Genomic DNA, 20,868 nt, shown 5'->3' on the forward strand with positions numbered 1-20,868 from the left:
GGATTTCTTGCTGCATCCTCATTCTTCTGCCCTGGTGTCTCTTATGGGATCATCATTTCTGCATGCTTGGATTGTTTTATGGGATCAGTGAAAGGCAAGTGACTGTAAATCTTGACCTCTTCTGCTCCTGGATTATATACTTTTATTCTTTGTGACCATAAGTGTTCATCTCTACACTGAATAGATAATTAAATGACAAAAAATATTCAAAGGGAATTTATAGTGAGAAATTATCACTTGAAGAACTGATGAGGCACAGGCATAACCCAAGGAGATATTGCGGAAAAAAAAAAAAAAACAGTTTAGAATGGCCAAATAAAATACTGAAATATCTTTGTATATGTAAATGTCATGAAACATCTGTTCACTGGGAAAACCCATGATTTTTACCTGTATATACCAATTCTATTCAAACAAAATTTCCATTAAGGGAAAAGAGTGTGAATTTTGCTTAAGAACTGTAGACCAAGCCTGTTAGTCGTATGAAAGAACTAATCTTTACATGTGGGAATTACAATTTCTCACTCTATGTATGCCATGAATCTTGTAAAAGAATAATTAGAACTTGCTCCAAAAGGAAAGAAATGCCAGACTTGAATAATATTTTAGGAAGAGCATTAACAAACATTTTTATACTGCCAACAATCTTCACTGCTTTCTAGAAGAGATTTACATTACATTATTAATTAACTATACTGAGTCAATAGTATGACATAAAGCTTGGAAGATATAAGTTTAGCACAAACTATGACATTCATGAGAAAACTGTGCATTTTTAGGAAGTTTGATTGAAAAATCTATGCAAATGACTTCAGCAAGCAAGGGCCCAACAAACTACTTCAAAGCATCAATATCCAGCCCCAAAAAAACATGACAAGATCAAATCTTTGTCATTTCTCAAGTGTCTTTACGAACCTCTGCATATACGGTATAAATTACTTCACCTCCTGTACCTCGATAGTTTGGTATAAAATTAGCATGCATTACTCTTAGTGGGACCGCTGTAATCTGTCAGACAACATATACCTGAGCAATTGCAAGAATTTAAAAGTATCTAAACGGTATATAATTTGTCTTTTTGTGTGCTATGTGTATAGAATACAACAGGGTCCCATGGTCTACCATAACAAACAAAATAAAAAATAATAGTGCTTTTGTTCCCCTCCCTGTCCCCCAACTCTGACCATCTTTTAGTTTTTGGCTCAAGAATCCCCATAACACTGCGTCCAGGGAAAATATTAAATGCAGAGTAATGTGGTGCTGTAAAGAAATACTAATTAATTCAGAATTAATTTCAGCCACATGAATTGGTTTATTCACTTATTGAAAGTTAGGTTAGGTCCAGGTACATTTGCATCTTCAGAATCAGGGCTTTTAATGAAAAAAAGTTTCTCACGTTTCCCGACATCCCATTAAAGTGGTTGTCCTTTGACGTCAATTAGAGCAAGCTAAAAAAAAAAAATCATCCTTAATTGCTTTTCAGAAATAGACATTATAGCGTACACCGTCGCAGCCAGATTCGATTACCTTTTACAAGAAACAAGGATGCTGGGAACACCATAAAACTCCAGCTCTGCTGAATATGGATGTGGGGCTCCGCTGACAGCCGGGGGAGCTGCTTTTCACAGCGAAGGCTCTTCCTTGGGCTGCAGAGGAAACTCATGCAAAACCCATAAACACCTCTAAATTTCTCCGAAGTGTGGAAATGCTGAAGCTGGATGTTCAGCTGGGGCTGGGTTTGGACGCTCAGTGCTCCATCCCTGCCTCCATGTAAGAGTGAGAGTAATCATGCACCTATGCTGACAATTATAGCTACAAAAATGATCTAGTCCTCAAAACTTGTGTATGTTTCATTACAAGGAGCATCACCAATTTTCTCAAAGACCTTCTCCAAATTTGTCTTACTCCAGGGACTTCATGATGTCTCTGCCGATCAGGTAGAAGAGGAGTCCGGAAAGTAAAACCAAGGGCACCCCGGCTGCGGCGAACATGAACGACCACCCGTAATACGCATGCACGGGTACGTCGTCCAGGCACTTCTCACTTCTCTCCAGAAGGATGTACTTCTGAAAATCAGCGGCAAACTCCTTCCAGATCACGAAGAGAAATATGAGCAGGAGAAATAAGCCTCCTGGAAAGAGAGACAAAGATGAGTTATTCTCCGCACACGAAACACATCCCATCAGATTTCCAAGAAAAGATCGCAACAGATTTCCATTTATTCTTGCAGGTCCTTTGCATCGAAGCTTAGTGGTGCAGAATTATTATTCATGACATTGCAGGTTCCCCTGAAAGCCAAGCCCACTCGCCGTGGGAGAGACCCCCACCACCGCGACCAGCTCCTGCCCAGCCGCACTGACACCTCGTGCTGTGACCGCCGGCACTACCCAGGGCTCTCCTACAGCTGGATACGGCCACGGAGAAACCATCACGACCACAGCTGATGTTCACAGCAGGGATCGGCATGAGGCTAGTTCTGCATTCCTGTCTTAAAGGTGGGTTGGTTTGCCTTTTTTATTTTAAATTTGTCTGAGATGAGGGAGAAGGGAAGACTAAGACGTACTTTTTACTTTTTTCTATCTACCCTTCCAAGTAGCGTCAGATCCAATTTCCACCAGAAATGCAAAGATACAGGGATCAGTCCTGCTGATGGTAAGCGTTATCCAGCATCAAAATCTGCACAAGCAGAGCCCACGCAGACGCCGAGAGGCTGCTGCAGCTCGTGGCAGTTCCCCTTCACGTCTTGTGTTACCCTTCCTTAAACTGAGCTTTGCAACCGAGTATTAAAACACATGGCAAGGATTATAGATGATCCTATTTTGCAGAGAAATAACACATAATAGAGTGGAAAAGGCATGTAGCCATGAGATGGTAATCTCAGCTGGGCTACTAAATAACAGAATAATAAAAAGACTAATAAACAGCTTATACCACGAGGCTAGAAAGTCTTTTTATTGGCAAATGAGACCCCCTTTGCCCTCCCCCGGAGCCAGACGGGAGGAGGGCTGAGGCCACACTCAAGCCTGAGCAGCAAGTGCAAGGTCAGCGTCTCGCTTAGAGAGGGTCCGCTCTCCCCGGAGCCTCCCGAGCCTCGCAGGATGCCTGTGACCCAAATAGCAGATCTCCCGTGGGACTTTCCAATCTCCTATTTCCAGATGCGTACCCATCGAAGGTCAGCGTTTGCAGGAAGAGCTCGGTCACATCTGAACAGCACGTGGCCAACAGGCACCTCCCGGACCTGGCGCAGCCCCCGGGGGGTTTGGGGGTTTCGGTGCCATAATAGGAACCTCCTTTCCCCATAATTCACAAAGTGGTGGTGGTCAGAGGCTGGAGGTCTAGCCCCCCCCACTTCTGAAGCAGATGACAAAAAACTAGTGTGGCCCCAATATTATTTACTGTGTCACATTAAAGGATATATACAGTGCATTTTCAAGTCAACGTGTATTAAAATTAAATAGTGGCGGTGCGATGACAGATCTGAAAGCACTTCAGTAATATCTGATGTTGCTACTTCACAGCTAGAAGCTTGCTATTTTTAAATGGTGCTGTATAACATATAGATGTATGCACATACACACATATATATGAAAGAAATACATCACAGATTATAATATTTTTATAGTAGAAGTGAAGAGTTTGCTATTAATTTAGTTGACAAGTTACCACACAGTTCTGTGGATGTGTTGTGCCTTCTGCTGGATTTAATTTCTCCCCTTGCAATTTTTAAATCAAAGGTAGTTTGTACTATATTTAATTATTCTTCCTGGTAGCTTGTACACTACAAAATCCAGCTCCCATGGAAGCAGGTAAAGCTTGACACTGATATATCTGCTTAGCAATGGTGGTTACTGAACCCTCGGTCAGAGAAAACATGTCAGTGTTTAACTGTGTTTCTGCTCATCGTGGATATAAGCACATCTGCTGCTACAAACCTCCGCCTCACATCTTGTAGCCAAAAATGAGACTTATGTGAAGGTAGAAAGGGTTCAAAGTCTTTGCTATGATGTGTTATATAGAAGTTGAAGCTACCCATCGTAAGCTGTCATGTCTATTAAACTGCCTCCTATACCCTAAGACTGCAAATTGAATCTTTCTTAATAACTAAAAATTGGTGTACCCGTATGAATAGACTTTACATCACCATGTGCTGTTATTTCAAACTGTTCTCCCTTACATCGGAAAGTTCTTCTGTTTGCTGGAGAGGCAGGCTAGGAGTTAAACAGCAGCTGTTGTAACATTTGCATGTTCATTCAGATTTTGATACCACTTGAAATTAAGTGCACAAATAAATATTTTACACTTAATATGATAGTTGTATGCTTAAAATACCAATTATTCTACTATAAGAAAACGATTGCATGTTTAAATAGTCACATGTCCTTTACAAAATACAATATATTGATAAGAAGGCAATTAAGTCTTTATTACTGATGTAATTTAAAATTAAATTAATTAGATAGCAACTGAACCTTGAAAAGTGCTCTTTTAAAGATCAATTTCTATCTCATTAACTTATAATACCTACCGTAAGAGACGCAAATAAAAAATGTAGCCCCGGCGGGACAGAGGACACAGGTACTTTAGTGTACTTTTGAATTCTCCTACTTTTCTTTAAATAACCAGGGGGTTTGCATTGAATTGTCCCAGGACAATTTAGATGGCCTAAGCCTCATTTAGTGAAGAAATCAGATTAAAACCTACCAGTTCTTACCGAGGAGGGTGCGGGGAAGCCCCGTGAGCGGGTGGCACCGTCCCCGAGCTCGCCGGGAGCTAAGGGTGGGGAAACGGTCCTTCCCCTCGCCCCGGGAGAAGCGCCAGGTCTCGGTATGGAAGGATTTATTAAACAGGTACTGGAGGTGATGGCACGGCCACGGCATCTAAATTAAGAACATTTTCACACTCTGGGAAAAATGACAAGAAAATGTAAAGTAAGCAGCCTTCTTCCCTGGAATAATTACAGCTGAGTGGCGAGGAGTCCCTGGGATTTACACCATCTCCTCAGCGAGAAAAGAAAATCAAAAGGGCAGGTGCAGCCAAAGAAGGACGGTGGAAGCGCAGAAAGGGCAGCTCACTGAAAACTGTTCAGCAAAAAAATGCTTACTTGGAACAATCATCACGAGTATTCATGAAACTGCCTAGAATTTGTCATGCTTTTAGACATTAGTAGACTTCTCATAATGAGAATATCAGGATCTTTCACTCCCATATTACCAAAGTAAACATTTTGCATTTTTGTTTTAAAATGTTAATTTAATTTGGATTTTTCATCTTTTGAACAGGTCTCACTTTACGACCTCCTTTTTGGGGCTTTTAGTGTCAGCCACAGCGGAAAGACATCTTTGTTTCCTGTCAGCCCCAAATGGCTTTTTATGTACAGACACAGATTTATTCCTGCCTTGAGCAGCAAAATGAAAAACTGAAAAAAAATTAGTTTTCTGCCCAAGAAATGAGCCTGGCGTTGGCACACGCACCTGAGACACAGGACATGTGTTGAGTTTGGGTAAGTGTAAGTGAAGATCTCATCAAACCAGACCATCCCCACGCTTTTCTCAGGATCCCTGTGGTTTCTACCACTGGAAAATTACCCAAGAGATCTCCTCCTTTCTCTCCCTTTCCTCTTTGCCTCTGTTCATTAGGATGGCATGGAAAAAATTAACTGCGAAACTCCATCTCAATGCTGATGAGGTCAACGGCATCTTCTGGGGAGGGGCTAATTGCAAGAAAATTGAAGTGGGGTATTAAATCTTTCTCCTTCGTACACTGCTAACTGCAGGACAATGAACCCTGGCACTCCATCTCCCCCTCCCAGGAGGGCTGCACCTTCCTTGTGAGTAAATTCTTTTTCTTTCTCTCACTTTATATCCTTGTGACACCTTTACAGCTGCTAATTGTAGGGACAGGTGAGTGAACTCAATCTTTAACTCTTATTCTGCGGAAGCTACTGAACTTTTGTGTAATCTGCTAATTACGAGACTAATGAACTTTGGTTCCTTCACCTTTCTCACTAGTTGCCTCCTAAGGATGTTAATAATGAGGAAAGGGAGGGGTGACCTTCAGCTGCCCTTCCATAACCGTCAGCCTTTACTGCATGCGAGGAGCCTGAGATTGCCAAAATGGAGACGCTTGATTTGGGAAGAGGAATCTTAGCACAAAATTCAGCACTTTAACTCATAGGACTGGCAAAGCTGCCTTTTTTTTAACACAGTCAGCTCACACTGAAGACCAGCTCGGTCTGAGCACACGCTGTGCTCCTCTCACAGGACCACGACGCGGCTCTGAACGCGCAGGAGAAGCTTTGTGGTGCCTTTGCCGGCTGGAAATGGCCCACCGCCATAGGGATCCTGCGGCTGCGGGACAGTGTGAGCACACCCGTGCGTGCCGTACAAGTGGGGATGCCGGAGAAACAGCACCGGGACCACAGCGGCTGGAAGAAGTCTAGCCTGTACACGGTTCATCATGTATCTGTGCTTTCCAGTGTAAGGCAAGCTGATAACAAGCTGCTCTTTAGGTTGCTTAACATTACCTGGGACACCCATCCTTATTGCTTGCTTTGAAAACTCACCGTACGCTCACGCTTTGCCTGTGCGTTCCCTCCGGAGCAGCCTCCTCACCCCTGAGCAAGCCACCAGGTAGAGCTCAGGTCGTTTTTTCACTTAAGCCTACAGCTATGCGGCTGGTCCGAATGTATTAGGGCAGCACAGCAAGCTCAGTAATTGCCCCAGGTCTGGATGAAGCCTGTGCTCACTTCTAAGCTTGGTCTCTAAAATGCCCAAAGGAAACACAGAAAACCGAGGAGCACAAGCGACGTTGTCCCAGCAATTCAGTTTCCAGAAGCTGCAGTGCAGCATTCACCCAGCCCTCTCCGTGACATTGTAGTGATAATTAATCATATTGTCATCTGACTGTTGAAACAAAGGGACAATTAGTCACCAGGCAGTATCTGCCTCCCCCGCGCAAGCACTGGAGCTAAGTCTGAGATGGCAAATGTTAGAACGAAAGCACGCTGGCTATTTGCTCGTGCAGTTCGGGTGGGTTTGGGAGCTGGCTGGCAAGGATAACTGCTCAGCTGGGGCAGGAGATGTGCAAATGCAAACAGCAGCAAATGTCAGATGGGCTCGGGCTGTATGTCTCGAGTTGCCCAGCAGATGAAATCAAAGGGGATGGCTCCGGTCCTTTGAGAGGGCTCTCAGAAATGCCACCCACCGAGCACTACATTTGTTATGGTAGCCGGCAGTCAGGTTTGTTCTCTTGAAAGTACAGTAAATAAAAGGCATCTCGGAGAGGAAACCCAAAGGGATCTAATCGAGCGATAACAATCTTCACCCTTAGGCGTTGAATTACCCCCCGGTGACAGAGGGGCACACGTAACTCCTAAGATCGCGTCAGGCTGGTTATCCATAAACGCGCTTGGGAGTGCATTTGCACCGATAATACCTTCAGAGCCTTTTGGTGGCAAACGTTGCATCATTTTGCAATGATTAGCCACGGCTGTGTGTGATTCAGGACCTCAGCATGGGCTGCTACCGAAAGGGGCAGAGGGAGTTTATGGACAGAATAAAGTTGCATATAAAGGATGCCCTGAGAGGCCGGGGCATCTTGCAGCCGTGGTGCCCCATCTCCCCATCCGTCCGCTGGACCACGTTCCCGCTCAACAAATTGCCAGCGTTTTCACACTTCCTCAAGGAGAGATCATTTCTGCAAGGGAGGTTAATTAACACTGACCCTCAGGCCATGATTAGAAGACAAGACGCGCTTTCTCCTGCGTCGTCTCTCCACATCCCGCTATCTGAAGGAAAGGGACGGCTAGGGAGTTGAAGCTGTGTTAAATCTATTGTTCCTACTGCTTAGTGCAATTATGCAGAGTATTTTTAGAAGTGATAGCGAGAAAATAACCATGGAAGGATGCAACCCAAATCCATCAGGAAGCCAGTGTCAAGCAGGATCCAGAGGTCTGAGTTCAGGATACCCCCCCAAAAAAAGGATTAGCTGAAACTCTAAGCAAACTTTGCTGAAAATGCTGAAATACTATTGAATTCTCCTAGCTATCAGTTAGGTTGAAAATATGGCAGGAAGTCTCTTCCAGCTGAACTCGTTCCTCCTAATGACAGTTAATAACAATGATTGCTGTTCAGATTGAAACTGCATTAATACAAACTTCAATTTAAATAGCAGCATCTTTGTCTAATGCCAAGAGGTTTATGTGATGCATAATCAGCTCTTCTAAAAAGTGTCACATTCTATGCCCCAGCTTTTTTAATCAAGAAGTAGTCAAATAAAGTGCAACAACAATGAAAAAAAAATGAATACGGTGATTCAATATTACTCGACATCCTTTTCTGTGTGATATTTTACTTATCTGGCCAGCATCACAAGGTGACTGATCTCAGTTTTTCCATTTGGGCTGGAAGTTGAGTGTTTTGAAGAGGAAGGGCTTTAACTGAGGTAGCCAGAGTGTCACATCTAAGAGGATTCAAATATTCGGCACTAGTCTCACAAGAAGAGATGACTTCAATGCACACACATCAAGTGGCCGACACTACTCAGTAGAAGGCATTGGTACCTGATGGAGATCTGATAGCAAGCGGTCTTGCATTCCCAAAAGAAAATCATGTGTGTAAAACCACATGAAATTTGCCCTTAGAAATATTAAGCATCTGTTACACTATATAAGACACAAAAAAGCAGATACCCACAGGCTTGCCACCCTCACTTCAATAACTGAAGACCTGGAGACAAATGGAAAATTGGACAAAATGCCAAGCGAATTAGCGGAGGCAGGTAGGGCCAAGTTGATTTAGTGGCTTCCAGATTTTTTTAGACAAATAGATAGATGTCATCTAGCTTCATTTTAACAAGCAGCTCAGCTGGTGTCACGTGGTTAATTATTACTACATCTGGAGGAGACAGAAATTAGGAAAGGAGCTGTAAAATGGATAGGAAGCTAAATAAGGGGGGGGAAGAATAAAAGGTAATGATAGCAGGGCACAGCAAGATTGGAAGGAGTTTAGGTGGAGTTCCTCCAAGGCCAATGTTGGGACCTTTCTTGTAAAATATTTTCATGAATGTTTTTAGCCCCCCCTAAAATTGGACACACTCAGAGCCCAAACTGGGAGCAAAGACACTGGCTCATGTTTGATTCATGCCATGTATGAGGAAGCAGGACCTGGTGCAGGATCCATAATTAAGCAGTGGTTTTTTTAGAGAAAGGCCTGACTTCATAATGAAGTCCTTCACTTGGCATGGCTCAGTGGAGCTCCAGCCTTTAGCTGCTTGAGTTGCAAAAAAGCTTTTTTCTGAGTTCAAGTCACTGTTATAAATCAAGTATTTCTACTAGTTAAGCCAGTTATTCCTTCTCAAATGCAGCAAAGGAAAAAGCCCAAGTGATAATTCAGTGGAATCATTTGTAATGGCAGTAGGAATAATGAATAAATGCCTATTTTTAATTCATTTTCCTGCTGTGCCACTGCTTTATCTTTTCAGATTTTATTAAGCCAGCCCTCCCATTTTGAATGGCTGGGTATGCCTTTCATTGCTCAGTGGGTTTCCAGCTCTACCAGATGTTAACAGCAGAGGCAGGAGATGCCCAAATGCAAAGACTGACTTAGGGGAACGGAGCGTGGCTAATTGCTGCCCAGGCTTAACGCGGCTACGGACTTTACTAAAGTAAAAGGCTCTGTTCCTCTGGGTTGCATAGAAAAGTAGAACAACAAAAAAAAGTATTTTTCCCAAATTCCAGCCTCTCTAGGACTAAGGCCTATCTTGCTAAAGCTTGACTGAGCACAGAGGTTTCATTCCAGCGGGGGAAGAGGGAAATCATCTACCCCAAGTCAGCGCAGCTCCCATCAGAGCCCCCATCTCCCCCCAGCAGTGCCTCATCCCTGGCTGCCTCCCCTTCCCCTGCACGCACGAAGCGGAGCACGGCCGCTGCATTCCCGCCCCGGCCGTATCCCGTTACCGCCGCTTACCCGAGGCGAGGAGGAATCCGCCTCCGACTTTGTAGGATCGGGGGCTGACGAAGGGCACGCCACACACCAGCAGCAGCCCTCCCACCAGCCCGGCGGCGACGGCCAGCACGATGAACGCCGTCCAGAATCCTCTGTACACTGCGCGGCCAAAAAGAGGAAAGTCAGGGGAAAGGAGAGGAAAAGGGGTTTTCTTCAGCCCAGGCTTAACTCCCGCTTCGGCAATGGTAAAAGCAATAACCTGCGCTAGGCAGAGCTGGAGCTCGTGCTTTGCTAACGCCCTGCCGCGGCATGGGTGCGATGTGCCTGGAAGTGGTGCAAGTTCAGGTTGAATGTCACGCCCTACGTAATGGGATTGGAACGAGGACAAGGGGTTGGAAGGGTTTGCCAGGGAAGCACGCCACAAAAGGGGGTGAGAGTAAAGGATGGCGTGCTTAGCTGTGCCTGTGGGGGATGGAAGAGCTTGGCAAGAAAGGAAAGAAAATTGCAACATTAGGAGAGATCTTTGTCCAATTTTAATTAACGCTTACGGAAGCTGCCAGGTTCCTGGTTTAAAATAAAGACTGGTTTTGTTAGCAGGACTGCAGGGAAAACGGGAGCTCATGGTTTCCCCCATTAATGGCCTTGCTTGACTCCAAGTAAGAGAACAGCTGCCTCCTCATCCTCTGAATTTGGGGGGTTTGCCGTGACTTCACGCAACCACGCCAGCCAGAGCCGAGCAAGTTTGCATCCATCACATCCCAGGGGATGGGACGTAGCCCACTAATTTCAGTCTCCCAGTAGCCAAGTCTCCTCCAGTCACAGCCATAAACCTTGGCCAAAGGTGGTGGTCTTCAGGCAGAGACCCTCTGATACCCGGCTCCCCGATCCCCTGATTTATCTGACCCCCTCAGGCCACTGCATCTCACTCTGCCTGTTGTTTTTCTGAAGCACTGGTTAGAGAGATTTAAGCCAAGCACGAGCAAGTGGGTAACGCTGAAAAGATTCACACTTGAAAGAAAAATGATACAGAAAAGATGCGTTTTACTCATTTGAAACCATTTTGTCAGGAGAGCCACTTAGGGAGAGATAAGTATCTTGAACTCTCCAAAACCACAGAATTCATTTTCATGTTTAACCTCCCGTCACCCGTTTCTCTCAGGGAGCCTAAGAGGATGCAGATAAGGCAGAATTATCTCTGGAGCAAGTAATAGCTGGAGGACCCCTCTTCTTGGACAGCCTCCTGTTTTGTCATCATTTGCATATGAAGATGGACTGGTTTGAAATAAAATGAGTGTTAACGACAGAAGCGTCTGCTCTCTGCAGATGTCCAAATGCGGGGTTGGTGCAGCAGAGGAGCCCGATGCTCCCACTGCCCTAAATGTGGGTGCTGAGACATCTTCATCTCCCCGGGGATCATAGCGGGGTGGGTGCCGGGAGCCTCCAGGCAGAGCCCCCCAGCACCCCAGGGTGCAGCCCCTGCGCCGAGCCCCTCGCCGACACCTTCCCAGAATCCATCCCCACCTTCCCGGGATCCATCCCCACCTTCCCGGGATCCATCCCAACGGGCATTTCTGAGAGGCAGCTGAAGAGCATTTCATAGCAAGGGCTGACAGGCAGGGACAGATGCCTCCAGCGCCCTTTATTTAGTACGGAAAAAATAGCGTGTTTATCAGCAAGATCATTCAGAAACTAGACGTCATGCCTGTCTCTCCTAAGCAGAAAAAATCCCACCGCTTAACCCGTGTGCTTGCTGCACACAGCCTGCAACGGGCTCCTCCTTCTACCGTTGACAGGTCCCTCGTATCCATTTTACACTACAGCGTGTTCCCCGAGGCAGGAATCCTGCACAGCAGAGCAAAAGAAACTAGCTGCTCTCCCTCACATGCTCCTACTGACAATTTTTTTTTTTAATTAATTTTTCATAAAAAAAATAAAAATAAAAAAAGGTACTGCTAAAGGCTAAGGAAAAGGTCAAGATGTTTGTTTGTGCAGTATGCCTGCCCTGGATCCCCGGAGGCAAGGCAGAGTGATGCACACTATTTAAAGAAATCAATTCATTTCAAAAAAGATCATTGAATTAATTCTAGCTGCTGCCATCAATTTAGCAAATTAAAATTCCTAACAGCAGCTGATTCATTAAAGAACTCTGAAAATACAGAGAAACATAAATAAAAAGGGAACCAGTTGAAAGGAGAGCTCTCCAACTGTGTCGTATTCTGTGTATTAAAAATAAGCCAGTCACTTACGTGGATCTTCTAACAATTTGGTCTTAACTGATTTTCCAGTGCTTGTTTATTTTGTCTTGCAACAAATCAACACCAGAGCTCTCCCAGGAAGCCAGACGCTGGGAACGAGTCAGCACTGAGCTGCCACAAGCCTACAGCCCAGGAGAAATTATTTTTACTTGCTTGCCCGCAGGGTCTGGATTTGGCCATGGGGCTGAAGCCCTTTGCCTCCAACTCCTCCCAGCGAGCGAGGAGGTGGGAGAGAGCGGATTTAGCACCCTCCCTTGCTCATAGGAATAGGTGCTGAGCACCCAACGGGAGGGTGCACGGCTCATGGCCAGGCATGGCTGGCTCTGGAGGAGAGTAGACATGGGAGAACATCTCCGTGTGCTCACGGCTTGGGGCAGCCAACTAAAAGGAGCTTTCCAAAAGTCTTGGTCGTGCTTGGCCACGTGCATTTACAATGGGAGAACCGCAGCGCTGACACACGTCATAAATCTCTGCCCGATCACTTGGGAAAGGAGCTGCTGGGGGAGGAGGAAAGAAACCCACCTGCGGTTGTGTCGTAGGAAGGATGGGGGAAAGGTCCAAGAGCAATGGGCATGGGAAAGAGGTAGCCATGCATGCAGAACTTGGGGTGGGCTTGGCTGGCTGAAAGAGAACAACAAAAGAATCCCCGTTTGCCTCTGTTTTTTGCAAAATCACGGTTACGGTATTCAGATGGCAATGTATTATTCTGCAAAAGCTACAAAACCCTCACTGAAATCAGAAGGCTGGGATTGAAGAAGGACTGTAAATCCCCATTAGAAAGAAAAAAGTAAAAGAAAAAGAAGAATGATGAAAGAGGAGAGATATAACGGGATCTGAGACTGCTACTTGTACATCTTGTCATCTTCATAACCTGAGTCTGAGGTGAACATAAATCAGGAAAGATGGAGCAACTGAAATCGGTGTAAATATTCCCATTGCTGCTTTCCTCCAGAAAACGTGTCAGACCGCCTGGAAGGGGCAAAGGTATTTGGGTACCAGACAAGCTACCTTACAAGACCTCCAGTTTGTGAGAAGGGAAAGCACAATTAGAATGGAAGTGCCCCATCAATATTAATACCACCGAGGCTTATCATGATTAACGGTAATAGAATGAATGTTAAATGAATTAATTAATGATTGGCCACTTATTTAAATATGTTCCCCAGCTCAAAGGACCACTTTATAATAGGTGGACATTAGTTCATGCTAAATTGACTATGGAATACCTATTGAATTAATTATTACATCCATGAGAGCAGCAAATTAATTTGCCATGATCAATCCTATTATAATAAATACCTAAAGAAGTAATACAAATTTGCCAGTTATCAGAAAGAGTTATTTTACTTCAGGTGACATTGTATTATATCATGTATTTCCATATAATGTAATTAGATAGCAAACTCCCTCTCTCAAGCCTGTCCTTTTTTATCAAAAAATTCCTGTGTGAAAAATCTCACTTTGTTCAGTTGAATGGTGGCAGTAACCGTTCCTGCAAGATTTTACAGGAAACACAGGTCAGGTGCTGGAGGACAGCAAAGTCATCTGAAATTTTAATCACTGCAGAGTAAATTTATGGTGGGAACCTGCATTATTTGCAGCTAAATGCCCTATGAGGCGATCACGCCTCTCCACAGGCACGTAAGCATCCTTGAGCAGACCGAAGCACTAGCAAGCACGGGGTCAAGGCTTTTGCAGTGTTTAAAACCTTTGCAAAACTTATTTTAAAATATATATTTTTTTTTTTTTTTTTTTTTTTTACCCCCAATACTTCTCTAGGGCTGTGGTATCCCAGGGAAAAGCTGTCCTCTAATTACCCACTGTGAACTAATGCGGGAGAGCTGGTTGCTGGCTCAGCCACCGGCAGGGCTGGTGCCAGGCGTGTTGTGGGATGGTTTCACTCCTTTGCTCTTTCTCGTGGGAGCACCTGGTTCACTGGGCCAAGACCCCACACTTCACTGCACGTGGGCCACCAGTCAGCACCAACTGGTGTCTCAGAACAGGTTTCACCTTCTCCTTCAATTTTTTTCTGAAGAGTGAATGTGCTTTCAGAAAAAAAAATTATTTTGCATCCATCTCTGTTTATTCACACGTGTAATTTCAATGACCTTAAAAAGCAAACCAGGCAAGATCTTCAAATAAAGGCCTTGTGTGCTTAAGAGCATAAACACACATGGTTATGGCTCTCCAGGGTCCACCACTGCCCACTGCTAGAGGTCCTGAGCACCCAGTGAGACCACACGCATGCGTGTCCAGCCTTTGCCACCCTGAAATCAGTGGAAGGTGGGAATGCTCAGCACCCTGATGGCTTAAAACACTGACAGAAGAGTGATGCTAATGGCCAGGAAAGGCATGGGCTCAAATTTAGCAGACCTTAGCTGACTACAAACATCAAGAGGTATGGGGGGGAGAGTTGTCCTTGCTGGTGCAAGCCACCACTCCATAAGACTTTGTAGGTGATAAACGGCATCAAGTGTTCCTACATTTCTGTGAACAACCCCCTGAGAGCAAAATCCAAGCCAAAACAAAAGAGCACAGAAGCCAAATTTGCTTTTGACTGAGAGACAATGAGAATGAAAAAAAAAAATGAAATAAAGACAACTGTCTCCATCTCTGGGAGCCCTTCTTGTGCTTGTTTGCAGTTCAATCGTGAGCGAGTGCTGTGGATATGGTGCGGTGGCATCGTACTCACTGTACCAGAAGGTCCAGATGGTCTCTCGGTGGCCCTCGCCAAAGAACCAGCACCTCCAGAAGAAGCCCTCATGATGGAAAGTGAGGATCTCCTTCCTGACCTCTGTCTGCATTTCAGCCTGTGGAGGAATGAAAGCCCAAGCTGATACAGGGATGATCGTGGTGGAAAGCATGTATTGTCTGCTTAGACAGTTGTTGCTTTCATTTTTTGTTGGGGTTTTCATTTGTTGTCGTTTGAGTTGGTTTTGGAGGGGTTGGGGAACACAGAGGCAGCTGCTGTCCTTGGCTTTCTGCCGTATCACAGCTACAAAATGTTCTGATAACAAATTGCCCTGCAGACCTTCACAGAACAGTTTCTTCTTTTTCTAATATCTTTAAACCACTGGTTGCTAGAGCTGGATGGGTATGTCAGGGAGCAGAGCATTCTGGGTGTATTCTACTTCTTAAACAGTTTCCTTCAGTAAATGTTATTGCTGTTGTAACCAGTAAGAAGCAAGCTGATTACCGGGTAAGCAATTTTAGGTGTGACCCAATGCAACAGTTCAGATGTCTTCGCTAGTCTGCAGGACCCATGTAAGGTCTGGCTTAACCCCAGAAGACAGCCCAACTCTAATGCTCCCAGTAAGCCTCTTCCAATCACCAGCCCAAAGGTTTCCTTCTTTCTCTCCCTCTGTTGAGCCTGGTAGAAGTTATGCTAAATTTACACGAGACACACATTATTCTGCCCGCACCAGTCTTCTCATAGATGGCGATAGGGATGTTGACAATTTTTCCTTTTTCGTGAGTCTGTTTCAACCCCCAGACCAGACCCACCAGCACAAGGTTTAGGTCTTTCCAGAAGGGAGGATATTGCAAAGCTGAGTCATGGACTATTTACCAAAAAACTTATTAAAACTACAGCCAAAGTCAATTTTATCTTTAGCACATACAGTTTGGTAAAGGAGATGTGACTGCTACAAAACTACATTTTGTGGAGGACGGAGAAACTCCATACAGTCCTGTGAACTAGAGAAAGGAGATGGGACTCAACAGGGAGGTGCTAAAAGATATTTCCCTCGCCTCAAAGTTTTTATGCATCAGGTTATGACTGCTTTCCAGAGCTCTGACCTGATTCTCCTTTTACTTTCAGGATAAAATAGTAACTATGACAATGGTAACAGGCAACCCTCAAACTTCATCAGCCGGATGGCTGCTGACTTAGTGCACCTACAGCACATTTAATCGCTGTTTGGCAGATACTCAAGACCATCCTTATCTGTAAGGGACAGGATTTGCCAGTTTAAGAAAGGGCAGAGAAGGTAAAAACACAGCCCATTGTACACAACCGGTAACTGAAATAGAAATAATAGAAACGGTGTCTGAAATAGAAATAAAATAGCTTAGAGGAAAGAGTAAGAGCAGTTCCTATTTCTGCCTGGTGCTTTTGAAGTCGCTCTGCCTTAGTGACAGGCACACTAACACTTGGCCAAGAGTGTATCTTAAATGCTTGAGATGCTTATTCATGTCGTGCAGTGCAACGTCTCTAGTCTCTCCACTTTAAAAGACAAGAGCACAAACGAAAATCTGAAACAATTAACATTGCCATTTCCCAAGTGCACAAAAAACGAGCGGCAGTCCTCTGTCCGTGACTCTCTGCCATCTCCGGGGCTTTACTGCGCTGCTTTAAACAGTAAAGACAGTGTCTTCTGCCAGGCAGTTTTTCTATCATAATTTTTTCTTTTCAACAGAGAATGTCATTTGGAAACATGACTCAAGCGAACAGTGTCCTACATTTGATTATGGGATTCTGAAATGAAAGAAAATATTTCTTGCTGGCATCATGATGCTTACCCAGTGTGACTCACCACACCAGAAAAAAATCAAACCTAATTGGATTGAACTTTAAAGTAACAAAAAGTCTGCACACAACAAGGATCTTCCTGTCATTTTGTAATTGAAACCACACATTGATCGGCACAAAAACATTTTTGAAGAGTGGGTGGCTCAAGGAACTGATCTGGTTGTTAGTTCATTGAAGAGTTAGACAATAGCAAGTGCAGCTAAAATCAAACTTTCGAAAGAATCTATAAACAAGTGATACCAGCAGTTAGCACTAAAATACCAAATTGTCCTCTGAAAATTACATTTCCTGCTAACTAAAATCCTATAAAAATCTTAATTTTAAAATATATAGGCCTTTTCTTGTTAGATGGGCAGGCACTCTTGTCTACTCTGTTCTACATTTGATGTTCGCTTTTGTTTTCTGTCTGTGCTGTAGTCATATCACTTCAGATGTAAATGATTGCCAAGTCCTACACGTATGAGCTATTTTTAAATGAAGAAACTACAGAGGGAGAAATCATTTAATGGCAAATATCAGGATATATCTTTTGTCTTTAAAAGCAAATGCTGTCAACAAGTAAAGCTCTTACATTTTTGCTTTTCATTCCCTACTGTTCATATCTGCCAGATTACAGAGATGCTGTCTTAATGTTTCCTAGACGCACTTTACTCCAGTCAAAATGCTAAATACTATGGAAAAGCTGGCTTGGATTTTAAAGTTAGCTCAGACTGACATTTGACATTAGCGGGCCACTTACAATGATTAAAATTTTAAATTATTTAAATTAGGCGATTCTTCCGAAGTAAGACAAGATGTCAGAGTTTACCTCCCCGGTCCGCAGAGTGCTATTCCCACTCTCGAAGACGCCGCAGGTCTCCATAGCTAGAAGCCAGTAATCCGTCCCGAAAGCGATGAGAAAGAGCAACACGCCGGTGCCACCGAGGATCCCGGCTGTGAGGGCGGCTACTCCAGCCTTCATGGGGCAGCAGGTAGGCAGCAGAATTGGAAATCAGAAAAGAAGAAAACCACTGAAGTTTCCAGGATCACTGGAAGAGGGAGACGAGAGAAGTGCTATTTTTGGACACGGATAAGAATCTGCTGCTGGCTGGTGTGAGTTTCAGTGGGTGGTAGGAACAGGACTAATAAAAGCAGATGACCTGGCGTAACCAAACAGCTGTGGTATTAAGGAACATGACAAATAGCTATTGAGACAGAGCAGGAAGATTTCCAAATAAACACATGGCTGTTCATTTCAGAAGAGCGCTGCAGAGAGCCCTTAGCCTCAGCCAGTCGGGCAGCGGCTGTAGGTCATGAATAACCGTTAACCATAACGATGCAGAACTGCCCCGGACACTGGAGAGTTTTTAAAACCCCGTTTGTGCACGAGATTAGCAGAGAGGCTGTGCGTGGCTCGAGCAGATCTGAACTCGAAGATCTATACCGTGTCGCGGAGTCTGCGGTTTCCACAGCCATTGCTGTGAGGTACCTTTAGCCGTGTCCTCGCACGTGTGGTATAGAAGTGGCACTTCTGGAATATGCGTCTCCTTCAGCTCCTGCTCCCTCTGAACAAAACACTAATGCAGCTTTCACACAAAGTAACCCCAGAGATCCAAGCAATAACATTAAAACATTGGTGATATCTTAAATATCTTGGTGCTATCAGAAGTGATGCAATCAACCCGTGCAAACACGTTCAAATCAGGCAGGTCGCCATCTAACTAGGCAAGGAGCATTAAAATCAGGTGTACATACCAATATACCTAGAACATCTTGCTATGCAGCTGTAGAAAGATGTTCTCTCTCCTGCCACAGAAGAGCAGACTATATAGCATCCATACCCCTCCCACTGCCCGAGCCTGCTGTGGAAGAAGTGTCTCATTGGGACGAGGACATTCCCGCATGGAATTTCATTGCCATTTGGTTGGTAATGTTTTTGTCTTCTGCTGGAGCATCTGCTGTAGATCACTGCCAGGAACGGGATGCCAGACTAGGAGAATTATAATTTCTGTAGGGCAGTAACTATATTCTTGTGACATGCCAGGAGGCTGGGGGAGGAAATTTAAATTACAGCAAAAATTTCAAGTTCTGACTTTCTAACCTTAGCCTAAGTCATGACCTGTTCTAAAAAGGGGGATAGATGAAGCTGTTGACTTCCTTATCCTATGGGATTTTTTGTTGCCAAATTAATTTCCAAATCAATTTAATAGTTAAAGTTAACTGTGAACATATGGGTATCTCAGAGAAACTGCACACTGGTTAGGGAAACTGGAGAGGGTTGGGTAAAATTTTGACTACCCTTCTAGCCAACTGTTGAGGCATATGGGCTGATGAATATGCTCACTCTTCTTCTATGAGCACAATAGGCTTTAAATTATAATAATTTATTCTATCCTCCGCATTGTTCTTATAGGGCCAGCAGGTTGTCTCAAAGGTTAGGTTTACATCTTGGTTGGTCGCTAAAATGGAAGAATGCCTTCTGACGTTAGTATAACGAGATGGAAGTCCCCACGGCAGGGCTGAACGCTGCTCTCGGCAGGTAGAGATGTCATTGCGTGGCCTTCAAACAAAGAGCAGTGGACACGTACCTGATGGGAGAGCTGCAGTACAAAGGCCGTTTTCAGGGAGGTGAAAATATACATCATGTCTCCAGCCTGCTTAACCATCTCTTTTCTTCCAAGCAACCTATTTAGTCAGCTAAGGGAGAAGAGAAATCATTCTGACACAATACAGCCTCCCACCGAAAACCCTTGGCGTGCCCGTGGGGGAGCAACGAGCAGCTCCACTCCTCCCGCGCGGTCTCGGCAGTGCCGCCTGGGAAACGAGCCCTCCTCAGCCCTCTAATTCTGCATGAATAAACATGCACCATTCCTCCTCAGCCACTTACTCACTCTCCCGTGTTCAGTTGCCATCTCCACTGGAAGCAATCCCTGCTCCTGCAATGGGTTTGCACGTAGGTGCTTGTGGTCAACCCTCGCTACACCTCCACTCGTCCCATTCCTACACATATTAAACCCCTTCCAGCCCATCCACTCTTTTTCCATAGTTTTGAACCACAATAACATACCCATCTCGCAGTCATCTGGTTACTTAGCAGGCAATGATTACTGCAATTAGATGACTTCTTCGTATTGAACATAAAATTATTAATTAAATACAAAGTGCAACGTATCTATCACCTAAATAATCTTCAATACGTGTAATTTCAATCAGTTGCCATTTAACTAACACGTAATACTGGTTAAACCTGTCTGAAGTAACAAGGAAAATCGGTTGCCATCTACTCTTGTGATCTATATCTCAAAGCTGAACACGACTGACGGAGGAGCTTTGGCAATGCTTGAAGGAGCTCGGTGAAGACAAGGGTTTGCACACCAGAAGTGAGGACTTTTTTTGCAGATTGCATTGCAATTGCATAAAATTAAAATGCAAAGTGGGCACTTGTATATTTTAAAAAAAAGGGATTAATGCACGCTTCCACATTTATGTGTGTGCTTTTTAGTCAGCTGTATCTGGCATTGCTGTATTTATGCTAATGCGTATTCACAAGTTAGCGCTGTTTGCCATTTGGAAGGTGTCCTCAGCAATTCTCAGTCCCATTGGCACAAAAACGCCTGCGTGGCTGAGGCAGAGCATTGCTGGTGCCCAGCCTTGGCTCCTCACCGGCTGCTATGTGCCCAGCCAAACATTTTCCAAATTCTTAGGCTGCAGAATAGGAATTGAGTTTGCAAGGTCAAAACGCTTCTCCATGCCATGAGCTTTCCCTTCTCCTTGGCACACCCCCACGCACGTGCCCATCACCATTAGGATCTGAAAAATTCCTGGACATGATGGACAATGAGACCGTGCCCGGGGCACCGGCAGCTGCGGGGATGGGGCAGACGCTCCAGCAGCACGCAGTGGGAGCACCCAGGCTTACTGGGGACAGCTAATGCATGTGATGGGGCTACAGCCCCCTTCTGTTTCCTTCCATTCAGCTTGATTATTTTCTTTCATTAGACATCAACCCCATTGCAACCAGCCAGCCCAGAAGGTGCTGGTTCCTCACACCAGCAGGTTGTGGGGGCTACCAGAGGAGCAAACTCGCTCAGCCAGGGTTCACCTAACTTCTGCACCCCCCTTGCTTCTCTATTTCCCTTGTGCTTGAGGAAAAAAGTAG

General features: G+C 44.7%; 1 protein-coding gene across 2 annotated transcripts; it reads right to left on the reverse strand.

Moving 5' to 3' along the window:
* Positions 1-1,740: 1,740 nt before the first annotated feature.
* Positions 1,741-18,008, reverse strand: LOC128153927 (transmembrane protein 182-like). Of its 2 annotated transcripts, XM_052813892.1 has the most exons (5): positions 17,539-17,997; positions 14,892-15,009; positions 12,722-12,820; positions 9,966-10,103; positions 1,741-2,131 (listed from the first exon to the last, which is right to left on the reverse strand). In XM_052813892.1, exons 1-5 carry the CDS (start codon positions 17,689-17,691, stop codon positions 1,902-1,904), a joined length of 738 nt encoding a protein of 245 aa, XP_052669852.1. In that variant the 5' UTR covers positions 17,692-17,997; the 3' UTR covers positions 1,741-1,901. The 2 variants fall into 2 exon arrangements, with proteins under 2 accessions (XP_052669852.1, XP_052669853.1); XM_052813893.1 differs by lacking the exons at positions 1,741-2,131; positions 9,966-10,103 and adding an exon at positions 10,969-11,581 and having other exon boundaries at positions 17,539-18,008.
* Positions 18,009-20,868: the final 2,860 nt, after the last annotated feature.

This window comes from Harpia harpyja, chromosome 18 (assembly GCF_026419915.1).
Source record: "Harpia harpyja isolate bHarHar1 chromosome 18, bHarHar1 primary haplotype, whole genome shotgun sequence".
In the NCBI taxonomy this organism is placed as follows: domain Eukaryota; kingdom Metazoa; phylum Chordata; class Aves; order Accipitriformes; family Accipitridae; genus Harpia; species Harpia harpyja.

Bases quoted from the DNA above. Each gene is read 5' to 3' on its own strand.
- LOC128153927 (XM_052813892.1), bottom strand. From the start codon at position 17,691: ATGAAGGCTGGAGTAGCCGCCCTCACAGCCGGGATCCTCGGTGGCACC. The intron at 10,104-12,721 runs GTGGGTTTCTTT...TTGGCCGCGCAG, and splicing joins TTCCTACGACACAACCGCAG to TGTACAGAGGATTCTGGACG. The intron at 2,132-9,965 runs GTAAGCGGCGGT...CTCTCTTTCCAG, and splicing joins CGGATTCCTCCTCGCCTCGG to GAGGCTTATTTCTCCTGCTC.